At 44.2% G+C, this 23,755-nt stretch overlaps 1 protein-coding gene across 8 annotated transcripts in view; it reads right to left on the reverse strand.

Moving 5' to 3' along the window:
- SIPA1L1 (signal induced proliferation associated 1 like 1) overlaps positions 1 to 23,755 on the reverse strand; it is a 447,306-nt gene that overhangs the window by 58,742 nt on the left and 364,809 nt on the right. For all 8 annotated transcript variants that reach the window (XM_034992842.1, XM_034992846.1, XM_034992844.1 and 5 more), the window contains 3 exons: positions 14,772 to 15,345; positions 13,895 to 14,169; positions 6,178 to 6,447 (listed from right to left, as the gene is read on the reverse strand). In XM_034992842.1, the coding sequence (XP_034848733.1) occupies positions 6,178 to 6,447; positions 13,895 to 14,169; positions 14,772 to 15,345 (1,119 nt within the window). The remainder of the gene's footprint in view (positions 1 to 6,177; positions 6,448 to 13,894; positions 14,170 to 14,771; positions 15,346 to 23,755) is intronic.

Here is a 23,755-nt window from a genome sequence, read left to right on the forward strand (position 1 = left end):
AGGCAAAGGCCTAACTTCTCCGCAGGGAGGAGGGTGACAGCAGGACATATGTTAGATGTGGCTTCTAGGAACACCATCCCCGTCTCGTTGTGCACACGAGTGTGTACAGGCTGAGGAAGCCTCGGGGCCATCACGGGCCCCTGTAGCGCCTCCCATAAGGTGTGGCCAGGCCAGGCCTCCTGGGCAGTCCTAAGGCAGCAGCCCCCTAGCGCCGGGTCGGAGGGCAAGACCCCGCTGCTGGGCACTCCCAGGACAACAGTTCCCTAGAGACGCGCAGAGCAGCATGGTCATGCGCCCCCTCACTGCTCTTCCCAGAACACAACTGCTTTTCATAAGATCCTCTCGAAGGTCACTCTAATTTGCATGGATGGGTTTTCAGAATTTCCTACACTTTCTGCAAATGCACAGCAGGCCTCCTGAACTCATCCTCTGTCTCACCAAAGGGAACCATGACACTGTCGCTGAAGACAACACAGCCTGCCTGTGCAAACACACTGACCCACCACATGCTTAGCCTCGGTTAGGCCGCAGACAGCCTCACTAGCCCAGGTTGGCAGCACTACCAGAGCCCAAGAGTGCTCCTTGGGAACACGGTCTGTTCCCCCCCCCCCCCCCCCAATGAAGCTCTGTCTGGAAGAGCATCTACAAAATGACAACAGTCCCAAACAGCAACCATCATTTTCTAAGCCTCATTATGTGGCAGGCCCGTCCTAAAGCTCAGATCAGACACAGAGTAACCATATTGCCTCAATCAATCTTCCCATCAGCTCTGGGGTGCCCATTTGATTCTCAGCACCCTGAAGTACAGAGGGGACAGGGAACTTCCCACTGTCACACTGCTCCCCTTGTCCACATGCGAACCCAGGCCTCTGCACTCCTGGCACCTCTGGGAGTTTTCTGGTGGTTCACGCTGCAACTCTGGTGGCCCCATAGGCGGGAAGCCCTGTGGGGACATGTGTCTGGGCCGAGTGCACGAAAGCTACTTAGCAGGCCCGAGGAGTGACTTCTGAGCACTTGGAGAGCCTGAGCTGGGGGCCATGCTGGAGCACTCTGGTCTCATTCCCTGGGTCTGTCTGGAGTGCATAAAGGAAAGGGAACGGGGGGTTATGAGGACCTCCAGCACTATGCCCATTTCCCGAATCCTTAAATAGAAAACATCACTGCACTATCATCTGAACGTGCGAGCATGCATCCATCTAACTCTAATCCCAGTGTGGATGCCACGGGACGCCAGCTCCTTTGGAGGGCTGGGGGAAAAGGAGCCATATGAGCCCCATGACTTTAAGTCAAGCATGGCCCTCTGCTTTTCCTCCTCATCTTGGCCAATAATTTGGTTTCAAATGAAGGACCAGTTGTTAAGCTGCGGAAACAGGGAGCGGAAGGACAGATGGAGCAGGGCCGCTCGTGTCAAGGCATCAAGGAGAGAATACCCGGCCAACAGAGTCCTTCCCAGGCCCGGAGCCTGGGGCGGTGGGTGGAAGGCGAAAGCCAGCTGAGCAGGAGCTCCCAGGGAGGAGGACTCGCACTGGCAGCCGCGATGAGGGGCGCCTCCACTTCTATCAGCCTGCACACACCACCCCCCCACCATGCTGTCCGGGCCAGAACAATCTTAGCGTGACCTAACACCCCTGCGGCAAGGTCGGGGTAAGCTCAAAAACCAAGAACTCAGAGAAGTTTAGGACTCCTAACTAGATGGGGTGGGGATGGGGCTGAGGGTGGACAGGAAGGCAATTAGGAATCCTAGCGCCACCCTGACACTTGGGGGGCCGGTCACTGCGCTGGGTGACACGGCGAGCAGGGGCGTGACCGAAGGCCACTTGGGCTTGTGGGGAGGAGACACTCGCATGACCTTCAAGGGCAGACTCAGTACGTCGTCAGGCAAATGGACATGAAAAGTGAAAAGGAGGTCAAGGCAGAGCTATACTGCTGAGGAACTGCCCACACAAGGGTGACGGCGGCCGACGCTGCGGAGAAAAATCAAGCCACCCCACGGCACTGCCCGGCATGGGATGAAGAGAAAAATGAGGAAGGAGTCTACAGGACACACCGTTTGGGGGGGGGGGCAACGAGACAGGTGCAGAGAGCTGACCAAAAAAAACTCAGGAGTGAAGTTTTGGAAGACAGGAAAAAGGAGTCTGAAGGAGGGAGCAACGAACAGTGTCAGGTAAACTGAAGACAGCCACATCCAGTGGGTTCAGCTCTAGAAACACGGAGGTCAGGGATGTAGGCGGAGCGAGCCCAGCGAAGCTCTCAAGTTCTAGGGCTCAAGGGTCCTCAACTCAAGCCAAACAACTATGACCCAGGCAGACGGCATCTGGAATGCACGAGTCCTGAACCGTCTAACCACAGCTGAGGGATTAAATGGGCGCTTGCTTTATGTCAAAGCAGAAAACGACACTGAAGACTGCTGTGCGACTGCTCAAATAAACTTAGCATCTCCTTAAAAACGAAGACTGAACGGGCACATGACCGTGATGCTCTCTGTGGGGGGCTGGTGGCTGCAGAGAGGGCACGGGGAGGCTGCACACGTGGCCAGCCTTAACCTCCCAAGTGGGGAAGTGCTCCCCCCAGCTGCTCAGAGCTAAAGGCAGCGGACGCGGGGAATAGTGGCATCCAGGTACAACTCAGAAGTACCAAAGCTGGTTAAGTTCCAACACCAAATATTTGCATAAAGGCTGGAGATGCTTCAACTCAAAAAAAAAAAGGAGAAAGGAAAATTCCTTATGCTAAGACGCCTATTGTCCAGCAAAGCCCCTGAAATAGCTAAACTTTTCTGAGCATATTTTACATACATCAGGGCTTTATGACTGATCCCACACTATGTTTAAACACAGTAATCTGATAAGTTCAATGTGCTACAGTAGATATTTTAGTTCCAATTCTACCCTTACACTCTAGATAAATTTGAGGCCAAAATGGTGATATTTTTGCATCCATCATATTACCTATTTTTGTTGAGTAAATATTAATTCTGTTAATAAATACTACTCTCACAAATACTATAAAATTCTGTACTCAAAAGGCCACCTGGAGAGCATAAAGCTCACATATTTAAGGCAAACAGAATTAGATTTTGTTCTATTTAGATGGCAAATGAATCCTCTTGTTTTTACTGCATCAGTTTCTCTCAACAATGTATTCAGAACACAATTCAGTGAAATAATTCTTATTAGAAACTTCAAACACCAACACATTTTGGTATGTTATAAAAACCATGCCCTTGATATTAGAGAAAAAAGGAAAATCTGTTCCAAAAGTATTTAAAAAAAAAAAAATCTTCCTAATGACCTTCAAGTCTGGGATCTTGCATAAAAATGCAGGAAAAACTAGGCTTCTACAAGCAGTAAATTGGTGTTTTCATGGAAAGTGAACCAGGCTGGAACCAGCCATGGTGAATGAAGCGGGCAGATCTGTGTAGCAAATCTGGGCAGGGCACACTTGAGAGGGCTGCTGGCTTCAGCTTAAATACAGCTGGTTTCTCTACAGTTCAATACAACTTGCCTAGCGCCAAGGGGAGGAAAATAAATAGAATGAAAATACATAAAGGCAGTACTTTGGTCTCAGTATTAGGCTCATGGCATTATCAGTAAGGCAAGATTCCAGGTATGGCAGACCCTGGCATTTATTCTGACCATTTGCAACTCATCTGAAAGGAGTCACACTTTACAGACTGCCCAGGGACAAATGCAAATGGCACCCAGGGCAGGACTGGTAGGAATGGGGAGGCCGAATGGACGATGAGAGCCGGGCAGCCAGGAGCCTCCCTTCACCATTTCAGTGGGGTGTTCCGTTCTCAGTAACACCATGACGGGATGCTTTCCAATAACATTTTACTACAGTTCATGGAGAAAATGATACTTCTGGGTAAATTTATGAATCTGGGGATTCATGGAGGACTCAGGAAGTAGTCCTGATGAATGTCATGAGTATGTTCTATATCTAAATATCCTTGAAACAGTAGCAAAACAAAAGGTTCTCAAATAGCACCTTCTATTTGTGACTCCAAGTTAAAACTTAAAAAAAGAAATAATGCATTACTGAAAGTGAGCAATGATGAGATAGGAAACTGAACTCTTAAGTTTCCACAGAGGAAGAATATCTAACTACTACGTATTTCAAAAGGCAGGTGAGCCAAATAATCCTAATATCCTGCATATGTAGACCTGAGATTTTACAGGTCACATCAACCCTCCTTCGTAAGATCTGAAATACCAGTCCAGTGTCCTGTAGATACCTGAAACTAAGAAGTCTTAATTGAGCAGAGGTTAAATATCTCTGAAACCACTGGCAACCTCGCTCCTGCCACTTTCATCTGTAAAGCGTGGAAGGTCCCAGGGCTACTCTGATGGTCTTACAGGGAGAGCATTCAGATTCCCCTGCCCCCAGGGGTGGGGGACTGTGTAGTGGTTAAGATGAGCGGCAGACACACGTACCCTCAGAAATCACCTCTCAAACTCAGAGAGCTCCATCTGGAAATGAGGGAGCTGATGCATTCTCTAGCACTAAAAGCCGCTTGCATCATATGGTGATAATTAGCTACAAAAAATATTTCCACTTTTGAGGTCAGGATGTTCAGCAACAGGCTTTAGTTTCTGTGGCAGAAATTAAATTCAGCATGGAATCAAAATATATCCTGCTCTTTTATTATATGGAATATTGTATAAGAAAACCACACAAAACAATTTAACTTATAAGTCTCATGATTGTCTTGAAGGAGAAAGAAAATAGCACTGAGAAGGCCCTTCTGCAAACAATGAGTTCCTACAGTTCATCTTTCAAAATGTGGGCCAAATCACAAATTCCAGTTCACACACACCTCAGGGAGAGCCAAGTTTGGAATGTGGAGAACAAAGAGTTTATTCAGAGATCTCTTAGATATTTTCCTCCTCAAAAATGATGAAAGTAAGAGGAGTCCAGATGGTAAAGTAGCCAGTTTGCGAGGAATCTTTAATTGAGATAAATAGTAGAGTTCCGTAAGTAGATCTCCAGGATTAAGTGAGGACGTTTAGAAAGACAACTAGTTTTTTGTTGTTGTTGTCTATAAATTATTTCTACATGATATCCTAAATATTTCTGAGCTAGTTAAGTGACAATGTTTTATGCAATAGCACATAAAACACATAAAGGCACAAAAGTTAGACTAAGATAAGAAACATCACAGTGTGGTTTTTAAAGCCTCCAGCTTTCTGCTCCCAATCTGAACCAACCAATGACTATTTAAGCAAAGCTGGGGCCCATTTTCCTTGGCACCCTGTCTCTGCTGCTCCGTTGAGCTAGACTCACGTTTTGGCTCCCACCTTCTTTCTGCCCCACACAGCTCCTGGAACAGAGACTTCTCCCCAGCTCTGGGGATTCCTGATCCCTCTCCAGGGTGGGGGCCACAAAAACATTGTGAGATGTGATCAAGACAAGCAGAAGTGATGAGGAAAGGACAGTGTATAGAAAGAAGTTGGCTTCTTCTAGCAGGTGACTATCAGCTTACTGAATTCAACTGTCTCCTTCATTAGCATAGGTAATTTACAGTGCTATTACTTAAAATATTTTACAATCTTTACTAAACAAGTGACACAAATACAGACACTCAATCAAAAACCTGCATTCTTTAGCTACCATCATATTAGTTCTCCCCCAAAAGACAAAGGCTGTCAAAGATGAGAATATGGTCAATAGCCCCTCAAAGAGTCAGCCAACTTCTAACCCATGTTGCCACTGAGTGTGCAGTGATGGTTTCTGTTGCTATCGTATGAAAACGAAAGCGCAAAGCACACGTACATTATTCAGAGCTGAATGCTTTGCTGAAATACATCCTTATGCATCCTTATGGCTTCAAAACGCCACCATGCTTTGAAAGCCACCAGGGCACGCACCTGTTTCTGTTTCAAGTCCTGACTTCGTTCTTTTTTTCCTTCTTCTTTTTAGAGAGGGGGAGGGGAGGTAGAGGGAGAGGGAGAGAGAGAATCTTAAGCAGGCTCCATGCCCAGCAAGAAGCCAACGCAGGGCTCGATCTCACGACCCTGAGCTGGAATCAAGACTCGGATGCGTAAATGAGCCACCCAGGCGCCCCACAATTCCTGATTTCTCGTAAAATATGGGAAGGCCTAAAGCTAGTGCTTGTGGGTCTGGGGCTCTTTAAACCTGGGGCGGAGATTCAGAGCGAACCTTTGGAGGCACACTCACCGCCTCTCCAGTGGGCGTCCATCGCTGGAGATGCTTCGAGGGATGTTGGCAGCTCTTTCTGGAGGAGGCATCTTCCCGTCTCCTTTCCCAGCATTCAGCCTCGAGGTCATGGGACTCTGCACCTGGGAGGGGACTTGAGGTGAATGAGGCCCCTTGTTGGCATTCCTCTGCCATTTGTTATTATTTCGGAAGGGAAACTTGAATTCGTACGAAACCCCTTCGTTCATTTTGTATTCCACCACTGGCATGCGGTAGGTTTCAGAGCAACTCCTATGAAGGGCACAGAAAGAAGAAAAATTAATATTGTTTTTTCTGGTGGGTGGAACCACACTGATTCTCATTAACAGTTAATGTGGATCAAACACTTCATCCTTTGTTTTAAACTGTTTTTTAACCATTGGGCCCTCTAATTACTGGCTTTTCAAAAACCAGAACCCCAGGAAGTATTATACTGGTATGTTTTCCCTTGCTCAGTCTCAACAATGGAGTCTGAGACACGGAGTCCTGAAAACACAGTGAGACCCACAGTCATCCTGGTGAGTGGAGGGGGCGGGTAAGAGCAGAGTCAGCACTGAGGCCTGAGGAGGGAAGGCCACCAGGCCGGCAGGGCAAGGGTAGCAGAACCCTAAGACCAGGCCCCAGAGGAAGCAAGCAGTCAGCTTTATGCTCCCCTTCACTGAGCATCATGACTGGGCATCTAAAAAGGTACTGAGTTTGCTGGGGATCTTAATAGTCAAAAAATTAAGGGGGGATAAATTTTGAAATCCAAAATGAGAACCAAATTTAGCTCAGAAGGAGAAAACAAAAAGCCAACTATAGAAATTCTGCAATTATCAAATCACCAGGGAACAAAGCATAATCTGAAATCAGACTCCCCTCACTCCCACCCACCCCGCAAGCTAGAAATCTTCCATAGCAGGACTGGCCCCAGGTGGCAGCCTGAGTGAAACTGATGTCAGGCCCAATTGTCTTTCTGTTGCTTTAGCCCCTTTTTTGGTGGGCCCCTAAACCTTAGGAAATGTGGAAACCACTCTCCATTCCCTTTACCCAAATAACCAAGGAAGGTTCAGTCTATTATTAACTTGACCGATAGACAAATTACTGAGAAAAACCTATGCCCACTAAAGCATTAACTCAAAACTATGCACTTGGATTTTATTACTAAGCAAAAAAAAAAAAAAAAAAAGACTTTCTTGTTTAAAGGAATTTCAAAGACTGAGCAGCAGGTGGGGGGACTGAGAAAGGAAGGGTGAAGAGTGATTATATAACACTTCAGACACAGAGGAAGGAGAGTCCAAACAGTGCTGTCCACTAGAGACATAATGCGAACTAGCAGCCACATGACAGAAGTAAAAGGGAATAGGTGAAATTAACTGTTTATTTAATCTAATCTATCTAAGATGCTGTCATTTGAACATGTAATCAAGAAACCAATATAAAAACAAGGTGATGTACATGCATCTAAATCTGGTGTGTATAGACACGTAACAGCACTGCTCACTTTGGGCTAGCCACGTGACAACGGCCCCTCAGCCACGGGCGACGTGTGGCTCCTGACCGCACAGCATGGGGCCAAAGGCTGGGTCTCGATTTGGGAAACGGGCTTGTGTTGGTGGGAGAGTAAGCACAGTGGAAGGCGTCACCGTCTCAGGAGCTTGCCTACGTGTCTCAGGTCGGTCTCCTGGCCTTTCTAACATGTACGCCACACTGGGCCCTCTCCCGCACCTCCATGAGACAGTCGGGTTTTGAGAAGGGCTGCTTCTGAGGCACGTGCATTTGCTGGGGTCCTTGCCTGCTCAGTCTCAGCCTCAGTTTCCAACAGGCACCGTTTCTTAGAGTTGTCTTACCACTCCTCCTGATTCCCTAAAGCCTAAGTCAACCTTAATCTGACCCTCTGCCCTAAGCTCCGCTGTACCCCTGAGAAGCATTAATGACAGTGGTTTTCCAACTTTTGGGACCATGAACCCAATAAGAAATACAAAACTGTGATGCAGCCCAGCCACACACACACACACACACACACACACACACTTCCATTCTGCTGTTTTCTGTGTTAATCCACTTCATTAAAGAAACACACTGAATGCAGCTTCTTAGGTGGATTTCATGATCTACTTAGGAGTTACAACCCACAGTTTGCAAAACACTGCTTTATGGCACATCTGACATGACTTTTAGCAGCTAATGACTTCTTATGTAATAAACCTTTTCTCTGATAAGAGGGCGTGTCACCTCAGGCTTTGACATAATTTCTAGCTTTGATTCCGATCATTCTGACAAAAAAGCTGCAATACTTTTTTGGTTCTTAATAGAGGCATTACTGTAGTATGGTTTGAAGTCTTCCATTTCTGACCAAATATGGCATATTATACAGTAACTTGTGTCTATAAATATAATGTAAGAATGTTGCAGCTTGCAAAAGGGGCAATAATAAAAACTTGCAATAATCCATGGGAAAATTTCCGTCCACCTCAAAATCAGGACTAGCTTTCACTTCCCCTTAGCACGGGTCTGTTTTAACTTATAAATCCAATGGGTCATGTCATTTATACAGCATATACATATACATATCTTCTATCTTTCTTTTGGGGGCTAGCAACCAGCCCAGGTACAGAACATTGCGATCGTGTATTTTGGGCACCAACTTTTAAAAAATGTTCCTGTAGGCCATGTCATCCCTTCAGCACACCCCACCCTCTGACGGATTCTCCTGTTGGGTTTTAACTCCCCAGTACTCTACATGCACCTTTATAGGCACGGGGTGCCTCACAGCAGACAGTAATAAATAAATAATGATAACAGAAACAAATATAACGTACTCTGAAACAGACAAGCTGCTTTCATCTCTGGGGCCTTAGCCCCTTTGGGAAATGAAAGATTTGGAATTGGTAATCTCTCTCTTCTAGTGCAAAAACTCTTTGAAATAGTCTTTTAAGCTACGTAACACTTCATACTAAAACCGGTTAAAAGACCCCGGTAGCCCAAGACTTGGTCTTCTCTTCGTCTGTACTTCATTTCCACCACCTCTAACGTGCAGCGAGGAACCTCCTGCACAGTCGATGATAACAGGATGCAGTATGATAAAGCCTAAGCAGGGAGAGAAGACTCATTCGTAGAGAACGAGAAACCGCAGATCCGCAATGCTAAACCTCGGCCAACGCGCCGTGTCTCATTGCTGTCCATGACGGGACAGCCCACCCACCAGCTTCCCGTTGCTGACTTATCTCTGAACATGTAGGAATGATACATGGAGTCAAGAAGTGGGCTGTACACTGAAGAACAAAGATAAAAGCTGGCTTTTAGGGACACACATGAAAATTCATAGAAGGATTTTTATTCTGTCGTTCAGTTAAATGCGGTGTTGAACAGTAATGAACACCGACAACGGGCCAGGCGCTCATGTGGCGGTGCCACAATGCTCTGCGGTAGGCACTACCATCATCCCCACTTTTTTAAATGAGGAAACGGAGGCCTGGAGAGATTAATCTGCCCGAGACTGCACAGCCAGGATCTGAACTCACAGAATCCGTCTACGTGGAGGTCAGCCTTACTTTAATCTCCAACTAAAGAATACATCTACTCCAAGTCCCCAGACTTCTTCACTTCTAGGGATTACTCATTTCACTCAGCACAGTCTATGACAACATGGGAAACTCAACAATCTTTAGAGTGATGGGAGACAGGAATTGCAATTTCAGTACTTCAGGCCCGAGAGACACATGGCAACACACTGAAACCCTGTTGGTTGAAAAGCCACTCCTTCTCCCTACTCTCTTTCTCAGCCTTTTTCTTCTTTCTTTCTCCTTTAGGTTCTGATGATCCATTGCTCTCTCCTTTTTCAACACTAGGAATACAGATAGAAGAACCACTGTACAGCACACCCAACAGATCATCTCAACACTGGACTCTTGAATCGGCAGTCCGATGTCTGAGGACAGGTAGGGCCCTAATAGGCCATGTGATTTGGGTTTGGAAAAAAATACCTAACCTCGCTGCCCCAAAGCTCTTTGCCTGAAAGATGAGCAATCTGAACCAGATGAACTCTCACAGCCTTCCTGGTTCCAAAACAGTATGCTTTTGCATTTTGAATACTTGTGTTTTAAAATGAAAACAAAACTCTGTGATCTGTTCTACTTAAAAAGTAATTTGGTCCTTTTATGTAACTTGTTTGTTTTTAGCTCTTCCTCTGAATGGTCCTTGATTGCTTTCTTCAGAAGCTGTAGGCTAGTGGCCCTCCACAGAAGAAAGGTCCACCACTCCTGCACAACACCATTCAGAACATCATGATTTAATGTGGGTGAAATTGCTAGCGGGGTGTTTTTCATCTTGCCAAGAGAACGGCTGCTGAGGATTCAGAGGTCGCAGGCACCAACAGATAAGTGCGGGTCACAGGTTCCAGCACTCCGGAGTCAGGCCGGGGCGGGGGTGAAGGGCCCCTCCTGACGTTGGACATCTCACACTCCCTGGGAAACTTCCTGGTGGAGGCTGTGGGGAAGCACCAAACCGCTCTGGCAGGAAGGCCTAGCTAGTCCTGCTTGCCCCCTGGGCAGCGACAGAACCTCTCCAAGCCTCCTCCTCCTCATTGTGTTAATGGAAATGTAAGCCTTTTTTTTTTTTTTTTTTAATGCCCAATACACAGCAGGGGCTCAGGAATTTTACTTTACTTCCCCTGTCCTTTCTTCTCTTAAAAACTTTAGTGTGAAAGCAATTCATAGAGGATCTGCTTATGTCCTAAAAACAGGGAAAAGAGCCCTATTTCACTTTTATGATTGAAGCCCCATGTTGCTGTTAAACTGTTCATTAAAACAAAAAACCTGCCTTTTCAAAACTAAGGCCTCTCCCACGTGAACACACATGGGCGTTTGTATTTACATCTGGTCAGCACGCCGGGCACCTGTGACCCCTCAGGACCCTGGCCCCCAGAGAAGCAGGTAGCTGAGGGGCCCTGGGACAGGGGGCCTGGAGGAGGCCCGTTCCCTCGCTGCAGGAATAGCTGACAGAGAAGAGAGTGACTGGTCAAAGAACAGAGTAATCAGCTGCTAGGAAAACAGCAGTGGGAGTGTGAAGTGTGGAGGAGAGAAAAATGACAGAAGAGCATTATCTTATTTTGTTGAAAATTACAGCAAGGTGTTTATGCTTCCACTGTTCCTTTGAGGTTGTTTCTAAAGGAGGGAAGGGGAAAGCAGGGTTTCCAGTCCCCCAAAGGCAACCATGGCACCATTTCACACCTGCCCAGAAGGTGTGACTGGAGCTTTTCGGATGGAAACTGTCCTGTGAAAGACACAGAGTGTGCGTCCCAGGCGCAGGGCACCCATCCTTCATCCCAGCCTCCCACTCCGTGCCCTAATGGGGGCAGGTTCCTAACACCTTTCTGTCTGTCCACTGGCTGGGAGAGCGGCAAAGAGGGTCTCGGCAGCAGTGATGGAGGATGAAGACAAACCCGGCTTGTTCATTCGGGGGTGTGCGGGAGGCAGCCTGTCCTGGCTCGCAAGAGCAGACCGTGAGCATCTATCCCACCTCTGAGCTCAGCGCTGTCACGCTGGGAGCTTGAAATCGACCACAGAAGCAATATCGACACCATGGGCAGCAGCAAGGTTCTGTTCTTCAATAGAAAGCCAACGTACCGTACCCGCAGATCCCTGCTTCTGCTGGTATGTGTAAAAAAAAAAAAAAAAAAAAAAAAAAGGACTTGTGCCCCAAGCCTACGAAGTAGTAGTTAAGAGCTTGGATTCTGAAGTGAGATCTAAATTTGCCAGATGAGCTTGGAAAGTTACTAACCTGAGTTTTGGTTTCCTTTAAATAAGAATAATATTAATACTGTTACCTCATAAGGTTGTTATAAGGATTAAAAGCACTAATCCATGTGAAAGTGTTTTTTCTAACCTGGCAAATTAAATCCTCAGCAGATGTTAGTTGTTTTTACCAGCACACCACAGAAGACATATCTGGTTTAGTATATTGCTGTAGATAAACCACCTCCTACCACAGACCTGTCCATCCAGAGTCAGGCCTTCTGACCCATCTTCCCAGTAACAACCATGCACAATTCAGCGTCAGCAATGTCGCCCATCTGCTCATCCCGTATTCACACTCACGTGTACCTCGTCCTCCCTCCCCATACCAACTGGGGAGCCTAGAAGCCAGGGGAAGCGTCTCTGGGCAGACAAGATGGCACCACACCAACTACAGACTCATTCTCAGACCATTTGTCCTTAGACCAGCGTCTTTGATTCTGTACTGTGTGTAATTAAGGTTGGCAGGTTACAAAGCTTGGTTGTCTTCTCCAGTTCTTCTTCTCCAGTTTATAGCTGCCTACTTAGAAACAATCAAGCAGACAATGTGAAGGAGAGACCAAGGGACAGCTGACAGAAGGACCAGAGGAGGAGCACAGAGCATCTGGGGAGTGTTGTAAGGACATAACCACCTCTCTGATCTGCCTCCAGAGTCATTCCTGAAACCCAGTTCAGCAAAATGTTTCACGTTAACGATGATGTGCTTGAGGAAACCAGAAAACATCTGGTTAACTAAGGCAGGGTAGTGTGTAAGGCAATTTCAGAATATACCCCCACCCCCCCAAAATAGCTGAAATAATAAAAAGTTCTGGGTACATATTTCGGTTTCCGAAAAATCCAGTCATCCAAAAGGGAGCATTTCGTGAAGCTATTCGACAGAGGGAGTTCACCATATTTTGACATAGGCAACTAGTCTCTGGGCCATCTAGGCAGTAAACAGTGTTCGGAAACACTACCTTGAGTGCAACATTTGGTCTGAAGAACTGAAGTACCTGTAGATTGTCATTGCTGCTTACTTTTTAAAGAACACACGTAAACCCATTATAATGGTTTACACATTCTACCATCCACTGTTCATGAATCTGCGAGGGTTCAGGTGCAGGACAGGTCATGTTTTTTGGGGAAAAAAACAGGTTAAGGATGTTTTGGCTTCAGAAGGCCTAACAATTAACTGCCAAAGCTTAAGAGAAACTTAGACAATAACGGGCTGAAAGCGAATTAACAGATTTAAAGAAACTAGTAAAAATAGCATGGACATGCCCAAAGGAGAAAAGAAACAGTTGATTAAATTTGTTCCATCAAGAAACCTCCCCAGAGACCAAGAAGTTAAGTTTTCAAGCACGCGCTGGCTTGGCAGGAGCTAGGAGGGACAGGGAGCTTCCAGGCCTCCGTCTGCGAAAAGGCTGGGGGCCCAACCGCCAAAGCAGCATGAGCAGGAGCCGCTCATCTGAAGCCAATTCCCGACACACAGAGATGCACTGGAGAGAACGCTTGCTAAGTCACGTCCAGGGCTCCAGAATGAGAGCGCCGGGGTCAAAACGGCACTCTGAATTTTGGACAGGACGATGAGTAACAGTGTCATGAAGCCTAAGAGCCTGTGTTGCTGAGTGTCTTCTAATATTAAGCACTCCATGTTTCTTAGCTACCGGCGCAAGATATTTAAAATGGCTATTACCAGACTTCTCTATCTGTACTGGCAAGTTTATAAATCCACAGATGTAAATCTGGGAAGGGTCCAAGTCAGTCACTCTTTCCAGCTGCTCTTGCCACAGACCGCAAGGGATCGACGTCCCGAGTCAGACTTTCCATGGATGGAAGGAGCTTTGAACACAGCGCCCTGCTGCCCTGCCCAGCAGGAGATGTTCTACACGGCGCACGGACCCGGCCTCGGATTGCCAGGGTCCCGGCTGCCAGCTTGGACCTACCTCCGTGGGGTGCAGTCATCGTGCGGGGGGATGATGACGACCTTCACTGTGACGGATGTTCTCAGGAGATCGATCATCTGCTCATGGCTCAGGGTGGCCACCGCCACCTTGCAGATCTCCACCAGCCGACTGCCCTGCCTCAGCCCTGCCTGCCAGGCATAGCCGTAGGGCTCCACATCTGCCACGATGCCCTCGTAGTTAACGTGGAAGCCGAGCTGTCCCAGCCCGTTCCTTCGCAGGGTCATCTCCACCGATTCACAACCTTTTGACACAAACTGGACAAGGAAACAAAAGGCATCATGGTTTAACGCCACAGGGTGTCAAGTGGTGGACAGGGAGCTGGAAAAACACCACGAGCAAGGTTATTGCCAAATACCCTGCTGCCCCTGAGGACCGTCTGGTTACTCCCCCCACCACTAACCTCCATTCATTAGGCCAAAAAGAACATACTTGTTGTGTCCAAAGGACTCAATGGCTTCACTGAGCTTACAAGGAAACCTCTAACAGAGACCTACAGGGAGCGGGCAGCCAACAGAGACCGTATTCTGCTACTCGCTTCGCCCTTCAAAAATTCAAGGCAGAGGATGCTCAATCGAACAATTCTTCTCAACAACTAAAGCAGACTGGCTGGGCCACCTCATCAGCCATCAAGGCAGTGGGATCAGGTCACATGCAAATGGTTTCCAGCACAAACGCACCGCAAATGCGAAAGGATGGAAAACGAGTGTGACATAAACTCTGGGTCACTTCATATCATCAATGGAGTTTTCAGAGAAGCTGATAAGATAGCACCGACTTCAGTAACTTGCTTCTAGTCTGTACTGAAAACTTCAGGAAGGGGAAATGGAATGTGGATAAGTGGAAAGAAAATACTCACCTGCAACCTTTTGACAATCTCTTTGATGTCCTCATTATTAATTAAACTCTCCACTGAAACACATTCTCCTCGCTCGTAGAAGATTTTGAGGCTGGTGTCAGTTGAGGTCCACCCTATCACATCTCTGCAGGAGCAGTTGAAAACCACACTCTTGGTTTCCTGCTCGATGAGAACGATGAACTCGTTGGAAACCCCTAACAGGCAGTCGATTTCCATGGCCTTGTGGTAGTCTTTGGCCCGGACGGCCCACACAATGGCCCCCATGCTACTGAGCTCAGCTCCTGGATATGGCTTAGACTTCTCCTTCTTCTTGGAGGCCAGAGAGATGAATGGGAACTTGCCAGATGGGTCAATAGGGGTGTTGGTGACATTCTTTTCTGCCAGATCTTTCAGGTATTCCTGGCGGGTCCGAGTTGCCATGGCCCGAAACTTTTCTGATTTATGAGCAGCATTTTCTGCGTTAATCACTTTGGCCAAAAGGAAGTCCCTGAACACATTTGACTTAGGGAAAGTGACCCCTTTGGGGATGGGAGGTCCAAAGGAAGGCACGTCTCTGGACCTGGTGACGGCCACACTAAGAGATAAAGCAAAGGTGAAAGAGAGGAGCGTCAGGACTTCTCAGTGTCACAGCACGAGAATAAAATACACATTCTCAAAGAAAAAGACATCCCTCAGGAGGAAGAGAACTATTGATGTCCCACAAGAAATAATAGAAATGTCTATTTATAGAACAAAAATTTTTTCTAGTCCAAAAAACCCCAAAAAACTTAAAGTAAAAACTTTCCTTACATTAATGGATAGTAAACCAAATCATAACTCTGTGGGGAAATAAAAAGTGTACTGTAATATTCTACCTTTAAATACCTACTGAATATTTCCAAGCAGGGGTTACTATAATCAGCATAACCTTTTAGAACAAGCACAGATTTTGTAAGAACACAAATGTGGTCTCCATTTTAGGTATGATGCATAGGCTTATAATGAAAGGCAGACAGCTTATAATGAAAATATCCAAAGATGCATGACATAAAAGCTATGGATTAAATTTTTTTTAAAAAATTAAATATTATTTGTTGGCCTATGCAACCAGACCAAAAAGCGTAATTTTAAAATGAAAACTGAAATTGCAGTATTAAAATAATTATGATTTTTATAGTAATAGCAACAGTGCTTTAAAATCCTATTTTTAAACTGAGCTCTTCTTTGGTCCACATTCACTACATTTAGTATTTGATTCTGACAACTTATTTGTGAGGAAATATTTTCCTCTTCCTATTCCTCCAAGCAAGATTGATTTGAGAAAGCCTGCCCCAGTCACTTTTTCTGAATATTGTTAAAACTGGGACCATCACAAGCATCTGTAATAACCTGTTATTTTTAATCTCAAAAAGGAAAAAAAAAATCAAGTTCTTCCTAAAACAGTAACAACAAAAGTTAAATGGAAACAGAAAGGTTGTGTGTTTTCCATCTTGTCCTAAGACCTCATTCTAGGACCTTAGTGAAGTTTGAGAGGGCTGGAAATAATGATTCCAAGAGATAGGATGTCCGTCTTTTCAAATTATCTAATTATTTAAAAGTGAGTCCATTATGCAATTGTACTAAGTATTAGGGAAGCAATACAAAATATTTTTCTGAATTTCCAGAATGGAAAAGTCAATCAGAGAGTATATATCTTTCAAAATAAATTGAAGAGCTCTATTTCATTACTGTTTTTTGTTCTGTTTTGTTTTAAGAAGGGTTTAAGATATTTAGCTTTGCTTTTCAAAAAAGGATTCTCATGAAAATAGGATAAATAAATAAAAATCAGGAAACCCAGGACAGAAGTTAAAGTTACCTATTTTGTCTGAAGATGCCATGGAATGGCCTATTTGTTGGTTTTCACAAATTTAGTTTAAAAAAAAAAAAAAGACTAGTTGGCTTCATGATGAAGAAAGGTGGCAAGCAATGCTCCATTTTCTAACTGGAGATGAAAATTCACAGAAACCTCCATATGCATTATAGCCTAATTATACCAGTATTAGAAAGGCAATTTTTCTTGTCTATTGTGAGCTGTCTGGCTTGAATGCTGACAGCTGTATAATTTTAATTTGATCATTTTTTTTTTAAAAGTCAAGCAAAAGATGCTAACATCCAGATAAGCTAGCTTTTCTAAAGAGGAATCCTGTGAGGATCCAGAAACACTCATTTTTAAATTGGCAATTCCTTCTCTTGCTAATTTCACTTCAAATTGTTATTCTTTCTCAAAAAGCAGCTGTGGTTTTCTTTTAAATAAGGAGAGGAAAGTGCTTACCAGAGGGTGCCAATATGAGCACCATCTATCCACTTGCCCCTTAAACTCACTGGCTTTCTACAGACCTATTTATTAACTGTTAGAACTTTAGACAAACATGTATTGAAAACCCAACCGTAATTAGAAGCCTCTAGAATGAACTATGAGGGAAGAACTGAATCCTTAACATATAATTATCAATGATTCATCATGGTAGGGAGGTAAATGATACAGAGGCTAAAATCAGTTTTGCATCATTAGAAATAGAACCCTTGCAGAAGATGAGGAGGATGATGCCCTGGGATGCTTTTTTCAAACAAAAGGTCTTGTTTTGGGTTAATCTAACGTCAAGGTTTTCTACAAGGTTAAAAACTCATTAATTTAGATGCCACAGATTCTGAACTCCTGATAAAAATGCCTGCTTTAAGCTCAGAAGAAAGAATATTTTTGCCTTATAAGAAGCCTTTCTAGAACTTCAGTTTACTATATATATATAGATCTTTAAGACGTATTAATTATAAATGGTTCTTGCTATTTTTAAAAGCAGATTCCAAAGGGCTTCTGCTTGGACACAATTAGGTTAGCCTTCTATGCAATACTGTATCTCCTTAGAAATGATACATTCTTTACAGTCCTAGCCATGCCTTATGTACTCGGCAGTGCTGAGGATTGGATGTTCTACTCAGGAGAGTTATCCAGCAGACAGAAGCTCAGAGGCTGAAGCAATTATGGAAAGTTAGCACCATAAGAGAACATGGAGAATAATTCAGTGTTCCTCAAACTCTGCCAATAAAATCTTGAGTTTCATTTTAAAAGTCATCTTGATTTTGCATTCTACAGAGGCATATCTGTTTTCATTTTAACACAAAAACATGTTCTGTCCCCCGAATCTTGGGAGTACGATTTACAGACTAGGAAAGTGTTCTGTTTTACTGACGTTAGGCATAGCCCTGAACCTCCATTTGAACGGCTGGTACGAATTCTTCACTTCTCCAGGAAACAGAATCTGAGAAGTAAAATGATCTGCCCAAAGCCTGTTACAGAGAGCCAGGACTGGAACTTGAGCTTCTAGATAGCCAGCAGCATGCTCTATGAGGACCACACTATTCCTCCTGAAGGAACATTTTTGAACCTCCCACTCTTGAGATGCTTGCACAAGGCACCATGCACAAGTGTCACACAGCTGAAGAGACCACCATTTGGCTGGGCTTTGTAGCATTTGCTGGCATCAGTGACCTTGGATAAAGTAGCAGATCTTGACACCCAAAGCCAGTTTCAAGTTGGTACATGGTAACGTTCCAGAGACATCCGAACAGGAAGTCTCAATGGAAAAAAGTGAGAAGACAGCGATGCTTGAATTTCTGAAGTACCATGGAAATGGCAATAAACAATTCCAACCCCAAATTTAGAAGGAAGGGGACTCAGCACCAGAACGGTAGAGGGAGGCTTCCCCTTCTTGGGGGCTGGATCAGACTGCCAGCTTGGGGAGCTTTCTGAGAAAACAGACCTGGGCAAAGGACAGGAAAGATCAGCAACAGAACAAATGAATGCCCATCACTCTCTCCCTGGGGGGCTCTTGGCTCCTACTAGTACGCATTCACTGACGCTCACTGAGCACCTACTATATGTCTCATGCTGAGGATCAAGGATGAGCTGTCACAGGCTCAGCCCTCCAGAAGCTCCAAGTCTCTCGGGGCTACATCCAGAGGTTTGAGTGCTCTTGTGGGAGGTGAGGGGTACTATTGGAAACACTTAGGAAACGCAATTTACCTAGTCCTGGGAGGTCGGGGAGCCCTCCCAGAGAGAAGAAAAGCAGGAATTCATCAGCTGAAGGAGGGGTGTGTAAGAAGAGGCCTTCCTGCCTGGAGAACAGCATGTGCAGAGAAGAGGGGCAGAACACAGTATGTTCTGGGAGCTGTTAAGTAGCTCCACATGGCTCCAGGGGTAGGGGTGTGGAGGAGAATCGGCAGAGGCCCCAGTGGAGGCTGAGAGTGGAAAGGCCAGGCCTGAAGGACCTCATGCAGGAGGCTGTACATTAGGGAGTCTGAACTTCTCCCAAAAGGTATGAAGCACCAAGAGTGACATATTCAGATTTTTGTCTTAAAAAGGTCAGCTACACTGGACAATAGGGATGCTGATTAGGCTTGGAATAGACTTTCTGAAAGATATGTCTACCACTTGACCCACTTTGATTCTTTCTTCCAAGCTGAAGCTTGCATATTTATTTATTTTTATTCTAGAAAAGAAGGGCGTGCACATTTAATATGCATACACCACACTCCCTGCCTACACTAGATACTTTACTTATGGGATTTTACGTAGATGTCAAGCAACCTTCCACTGCATAGAAAGGGAAATTTAAGATCTGAGAGGTTTAACAATCTGGTCGGTCTGATTCCAAGTGCTTTTTTGCACTATATCATACTACCTCCTTTCAACATATTTTAACCTCTGAATATGGAAATCTTTCTCAGAGAAGAAACATACATTTCTACCTTTCTAAACGTAATTACTGACCACAATTTAACACTTGTTTTGAAGACTCAGGTCATTATTATAACCACTTATTACTATACTAGTTTTAAAATTAATAATTCTTTAATTTCATCAAATAGTGAGTCAATGTTCCAATTTTCAGTTGTTGAAGATGTCCTAAAATTTTAAAAATCTTATCTAAAATGGATCCAAATAAGATCCACACATTTTAATTAATCTTATCTTAAATTTTTTTTGTTCTGTTCATTCCTCTCCACTTCTCTCACTTTCTCTTTTATTTCTTACATTTATGTGTTGAGGAAATTGGGTTGCTTGTCACATAGAGTTGCACAGTGTCTGAATTTTGCCGAATACGGGCATGTTCTTCTGTCTTTTCTATTCCCTGTACATTGGCTTCTCCAGAAGTTTGATCAGATTCAGGTTCAATGTGGGGGAGGGGGGTAGGGAACAAGACTAATTCATAAGTGGGGTTGTGTCCTTCCATTATGAGACACATGTTTGTCTCTTTTTGTGATATCTGCAACCTCTGAAGATCAATGCCTAGATCTCCTAATTCACTGGTTGCTAAAAAAAGTGTTGAAAAACTTTTACACTGAGTTTTTACAAAGTGAGGCCCCAAGGGGTGAGTGAAGTATACTTGGTCCTTTGCTCCCAAACCAAATGACCCCAGACTGTTATGCTTATTGGCTTTGTATCACTTATGTGAATAGTTTTTCTGCATCTCTCTTATTAATAATCACTTACTCATGTTTTCAGCACATCCCTGCCACTGAACAGTTCCTCATCTTTCTGATTTATTGCTTCTAATCTGCTCTATCAACCAGGACCAGACAATTAAGCTCAGTGTAATAATACCAAACAAAATAAAGAGACCAGAGGGCTCTCTTAACAGGTGTGGGCATAGTACAGACTTAGTGATTCATTTCTGAGTTCCTGGCTATGTCTACTGTTCAAAGTTAATTGGCCTCTGGAATTAGTTTGAAATAGTTTTTCCTATTATAAACTTTTCAGTCCCCAAGGAGATAACACCCATTGTTTCAGGACCTCTTCTCCATATCCACCATAGGGATTTTTCTCTCTTTGTTTACCTGTTGCATCCCAGGGCCTAGAATAGTGCCTAGCACATATATGATAAGGGGTGTAAAGAACTGGCAAAAAAAAAAAAAAAAAAAAATCAATGAACAGCAGCAATAAGATCCAGATTTGCCTTTTTTTGTATATAAATTATCTTGCATGGTGACACTGGGTGAATTTCTCTAGAACTCTATTTATACTGTGCTACTAGACAGCCTGGCATTCCAAGGGCCTCCACTGCCCAGTAGCCCCAAATACAATAGCAGCCTTCTTCCTGTACCTTCCTTCCTGTGTCTATGCTTCTGTATATAATGCTGGCCACTCTTAGAATTCTTTTCCCCCTACTGAATTTCATCCATCTGTGCTTTAAAACACATGCCAAACCCCATTTTCTCAGTTCAATGTTCCTTATAACTTCAGTCTCTACTGACCTCACACTTTCCTACCCGATTACAACAAAAAGCTCCTTTAAGAAAACAACTTCTGCACTTTCCTCATTACAGGCACCAAGTAGATGTCAATAAATAAATGTGAATGTTCATAGGGCAGAAAGTTCGGGAACAAGAGATTTTCAATGATAAAAAGCATCTGAATCACTCTATCACTCAGGGATAGAATTAAATTAGATTTAAATCTAAGTTCGTATAAATCAATGCAGCTCTAAACTTTCCTACCAAAGTACCTCTAATAAAAGAGGCCCATAAATTCATATACCTAGTAGGTTGGGGAGTGGCTGGGGTATGAGAAAAACTCACATGTACAGAAATTCTTTGGAAGACCCACGTTTTATCTTAAAATTGATACATATTTTCTATTCAGCTTCATAATATGTTTCTTTTCTTTTTTTTCCCCTAAAGATTATTTATTTTAGAGAGAGAGAGAGAGCGTGCATGCACTTGCATCAGGGGAGGGGCAGAGGGAGAGGGAGAGAGAGAATCCTCAAGCAGGCTCCCCATTGAGGACGGAGCCCAACATGGGGCTCAATCCCAGGACCCTGAGATCATGACCCGAGCTGAAATCAAGAGTCAGCCACTAAATCGACTGAGTCACCCAGGCGCCCCATAATACATTTATTTTCATGAGAACATGAACACCTTCACACATTTTCTCCCAAGCATAAACTACAAGAAAGTTGCCCTGTCTGTTCTGGGACTTTAAACATCTCCTGATGTCACCACACACCCCAGAAAACATGCTTACCTCGGTCTGTCAGGGACTGAGAACAATTAATACACTTAAGGTTTACAATAGGAAAAGATCACTACTTTAGTTTCTTGTAATTTCTTTTAGTGATGTTCCAATTTGGTATGTTCTCTTGGATTTACAAAAGGCCCACATTCACAGTTTATAAAGCAGTGTGCTGGGTCTTCAAACAAGCATGGCAACTAGGAAATCCCAGGTTTGCTCATGTGGCATGAGCTGGGGTGGTCAGCGTCCTCCCACAAACCAGCACATCACATGGTGGGGTTAAGAAGATGGGCTCTCCAGGCAACAGATTAAAAATAAGAGACAGCAAAAAAGCATGATTTTCAAGGCTAGGGTGGGGGTGGGGTTTAAAAGAATAAGACAAATATCACTTCCTCATCTAGCGAACTGTTGAAGGCTAGGAGACACTTCCTCCTGATCAGTCTATTTAGACTTGCACTGGCCACATGTAGGCTACTGAGCACTCGAAATGTGGCTACTATGACCAAGGGTATTAAATTACATTGTATTTTTTTAAATTAATTTTATTATGTTATGTTAGTCATCATACATTACATCATTAGTTTTTGATGTAGTGTTCCATGATTCACTATTTGCTTATAACACCCAGTGCTCCATGCAATACGTGCCCTCCTTAATACCCACCACCGGGCTAACCCATCCCCCCATCCCTACATCCTATTTTTAAAAGTCAACTGTTACTCGAAAGCTCTGAAAAAGCAGGTTTGGAAAATCTGAGTATATGAATCTACTTTTCCAGTTACAAATTTTATGAAATCTAAACACAGATTACTTCCAGTGGAAATCAAGCATCCTTATTGACATGAGCTGTAAGTCTAAAACAGACTCCAGATTTCAGAGTCTTAGTCCAAAAATAAGTAAAATAGGCCAATAACTTTTGAAACTTAAAAATCACCTGTTGAAATAATAATATTTGGATATAGCAGGTAAATAAAATATATTCTTGGGTCAAAAACATATTGCTAAAATTAATTTTACCCATTTCTTGTTACTTTAAAAAGTATAAAATTAACATATGGCTTGCATTACATTTCTGTCGAACAGCACTTTATTTAGGCAATGGCTTTTAAAGAAGAATCTCTCCCTAAAACAAACTGCATAGCTTTCCACTCCCAAACTTCGTAGTGACCAATCAAAAAGGGATTAGCTTTCTATCAAAGTTGTATGAAATCCCTTGCATGAATCCAGTACAGAGCATGTTTCAATTGCTTGGGGGTATTTTCTAAATGCTAAGAGCTATCCCTCCCAGTTACAGTCAAATGTTCTCACTTAGTCTGGCATCCCACACCTAAATCGAGCAGCTTTCAGAGACCATATTCCTGGTAAGAGGCTGCAGATCTAGGTCTCTCTTGTTGGAGTTTCCACCCGTTAGCCTGGAGTTCTGGAAGAGCTTGTGTGTTGGCAGCAAGGGCAGCAAAGACCCCTGCTTCACAGGGCATGGGAGTGAGGCAGCGCAGCAGGGCAGTGAAGGGCCCGGCTCTAGAATCAGACCGAGTGCATTACAATCACTTACCGCAGGCAAGTCACCTGTTCGCATTGCTTAAACTTCCTCATCTGAAAATGGGGATTTTTAAAAATAGTACCTAATGCATGGGTTTTCAAAATTAAATGAGGTAACCCACGTAAAGCGCCTAGAATAGTGCTTGGCTTATCACTAGAGGCCAACATACACCGTTATTGTGGGATGTGTGCAGGGATGGTGGCGGCTTGCAGGAGTCCACAGTAACCTTTATTTGTCTTGTTTCCTGAGTTTGCTTGCTCGACTCTTGTAATTAACCTGCACTGACACCTAGAATTAGACAGTGGTGGAGCTCACAACAAACCAATTATCAGTATGCGTTGGCCAGTTTCTGGGTAGGTGGCTGTATTAATTCAAAAACAAATATCCAAAACTAACAAAGCCTAATCTTCCAAATTT

This window comes from Mirounga leonina, unplaced genomic scaffold (genome assembly GCF_011800145.1).
Source record: "Mirounga leonina isolate KUSES-001 unplaced genomic scaffold, KU_Mleo_1.0 Mir_82, whole genome shotgun sequence".
Lineage (NCBI taxonomy): Eukaryota > Metazoa > Chordata > Mammalia > Carnivora > Phocidae > Mirounga > Mirounga leonina.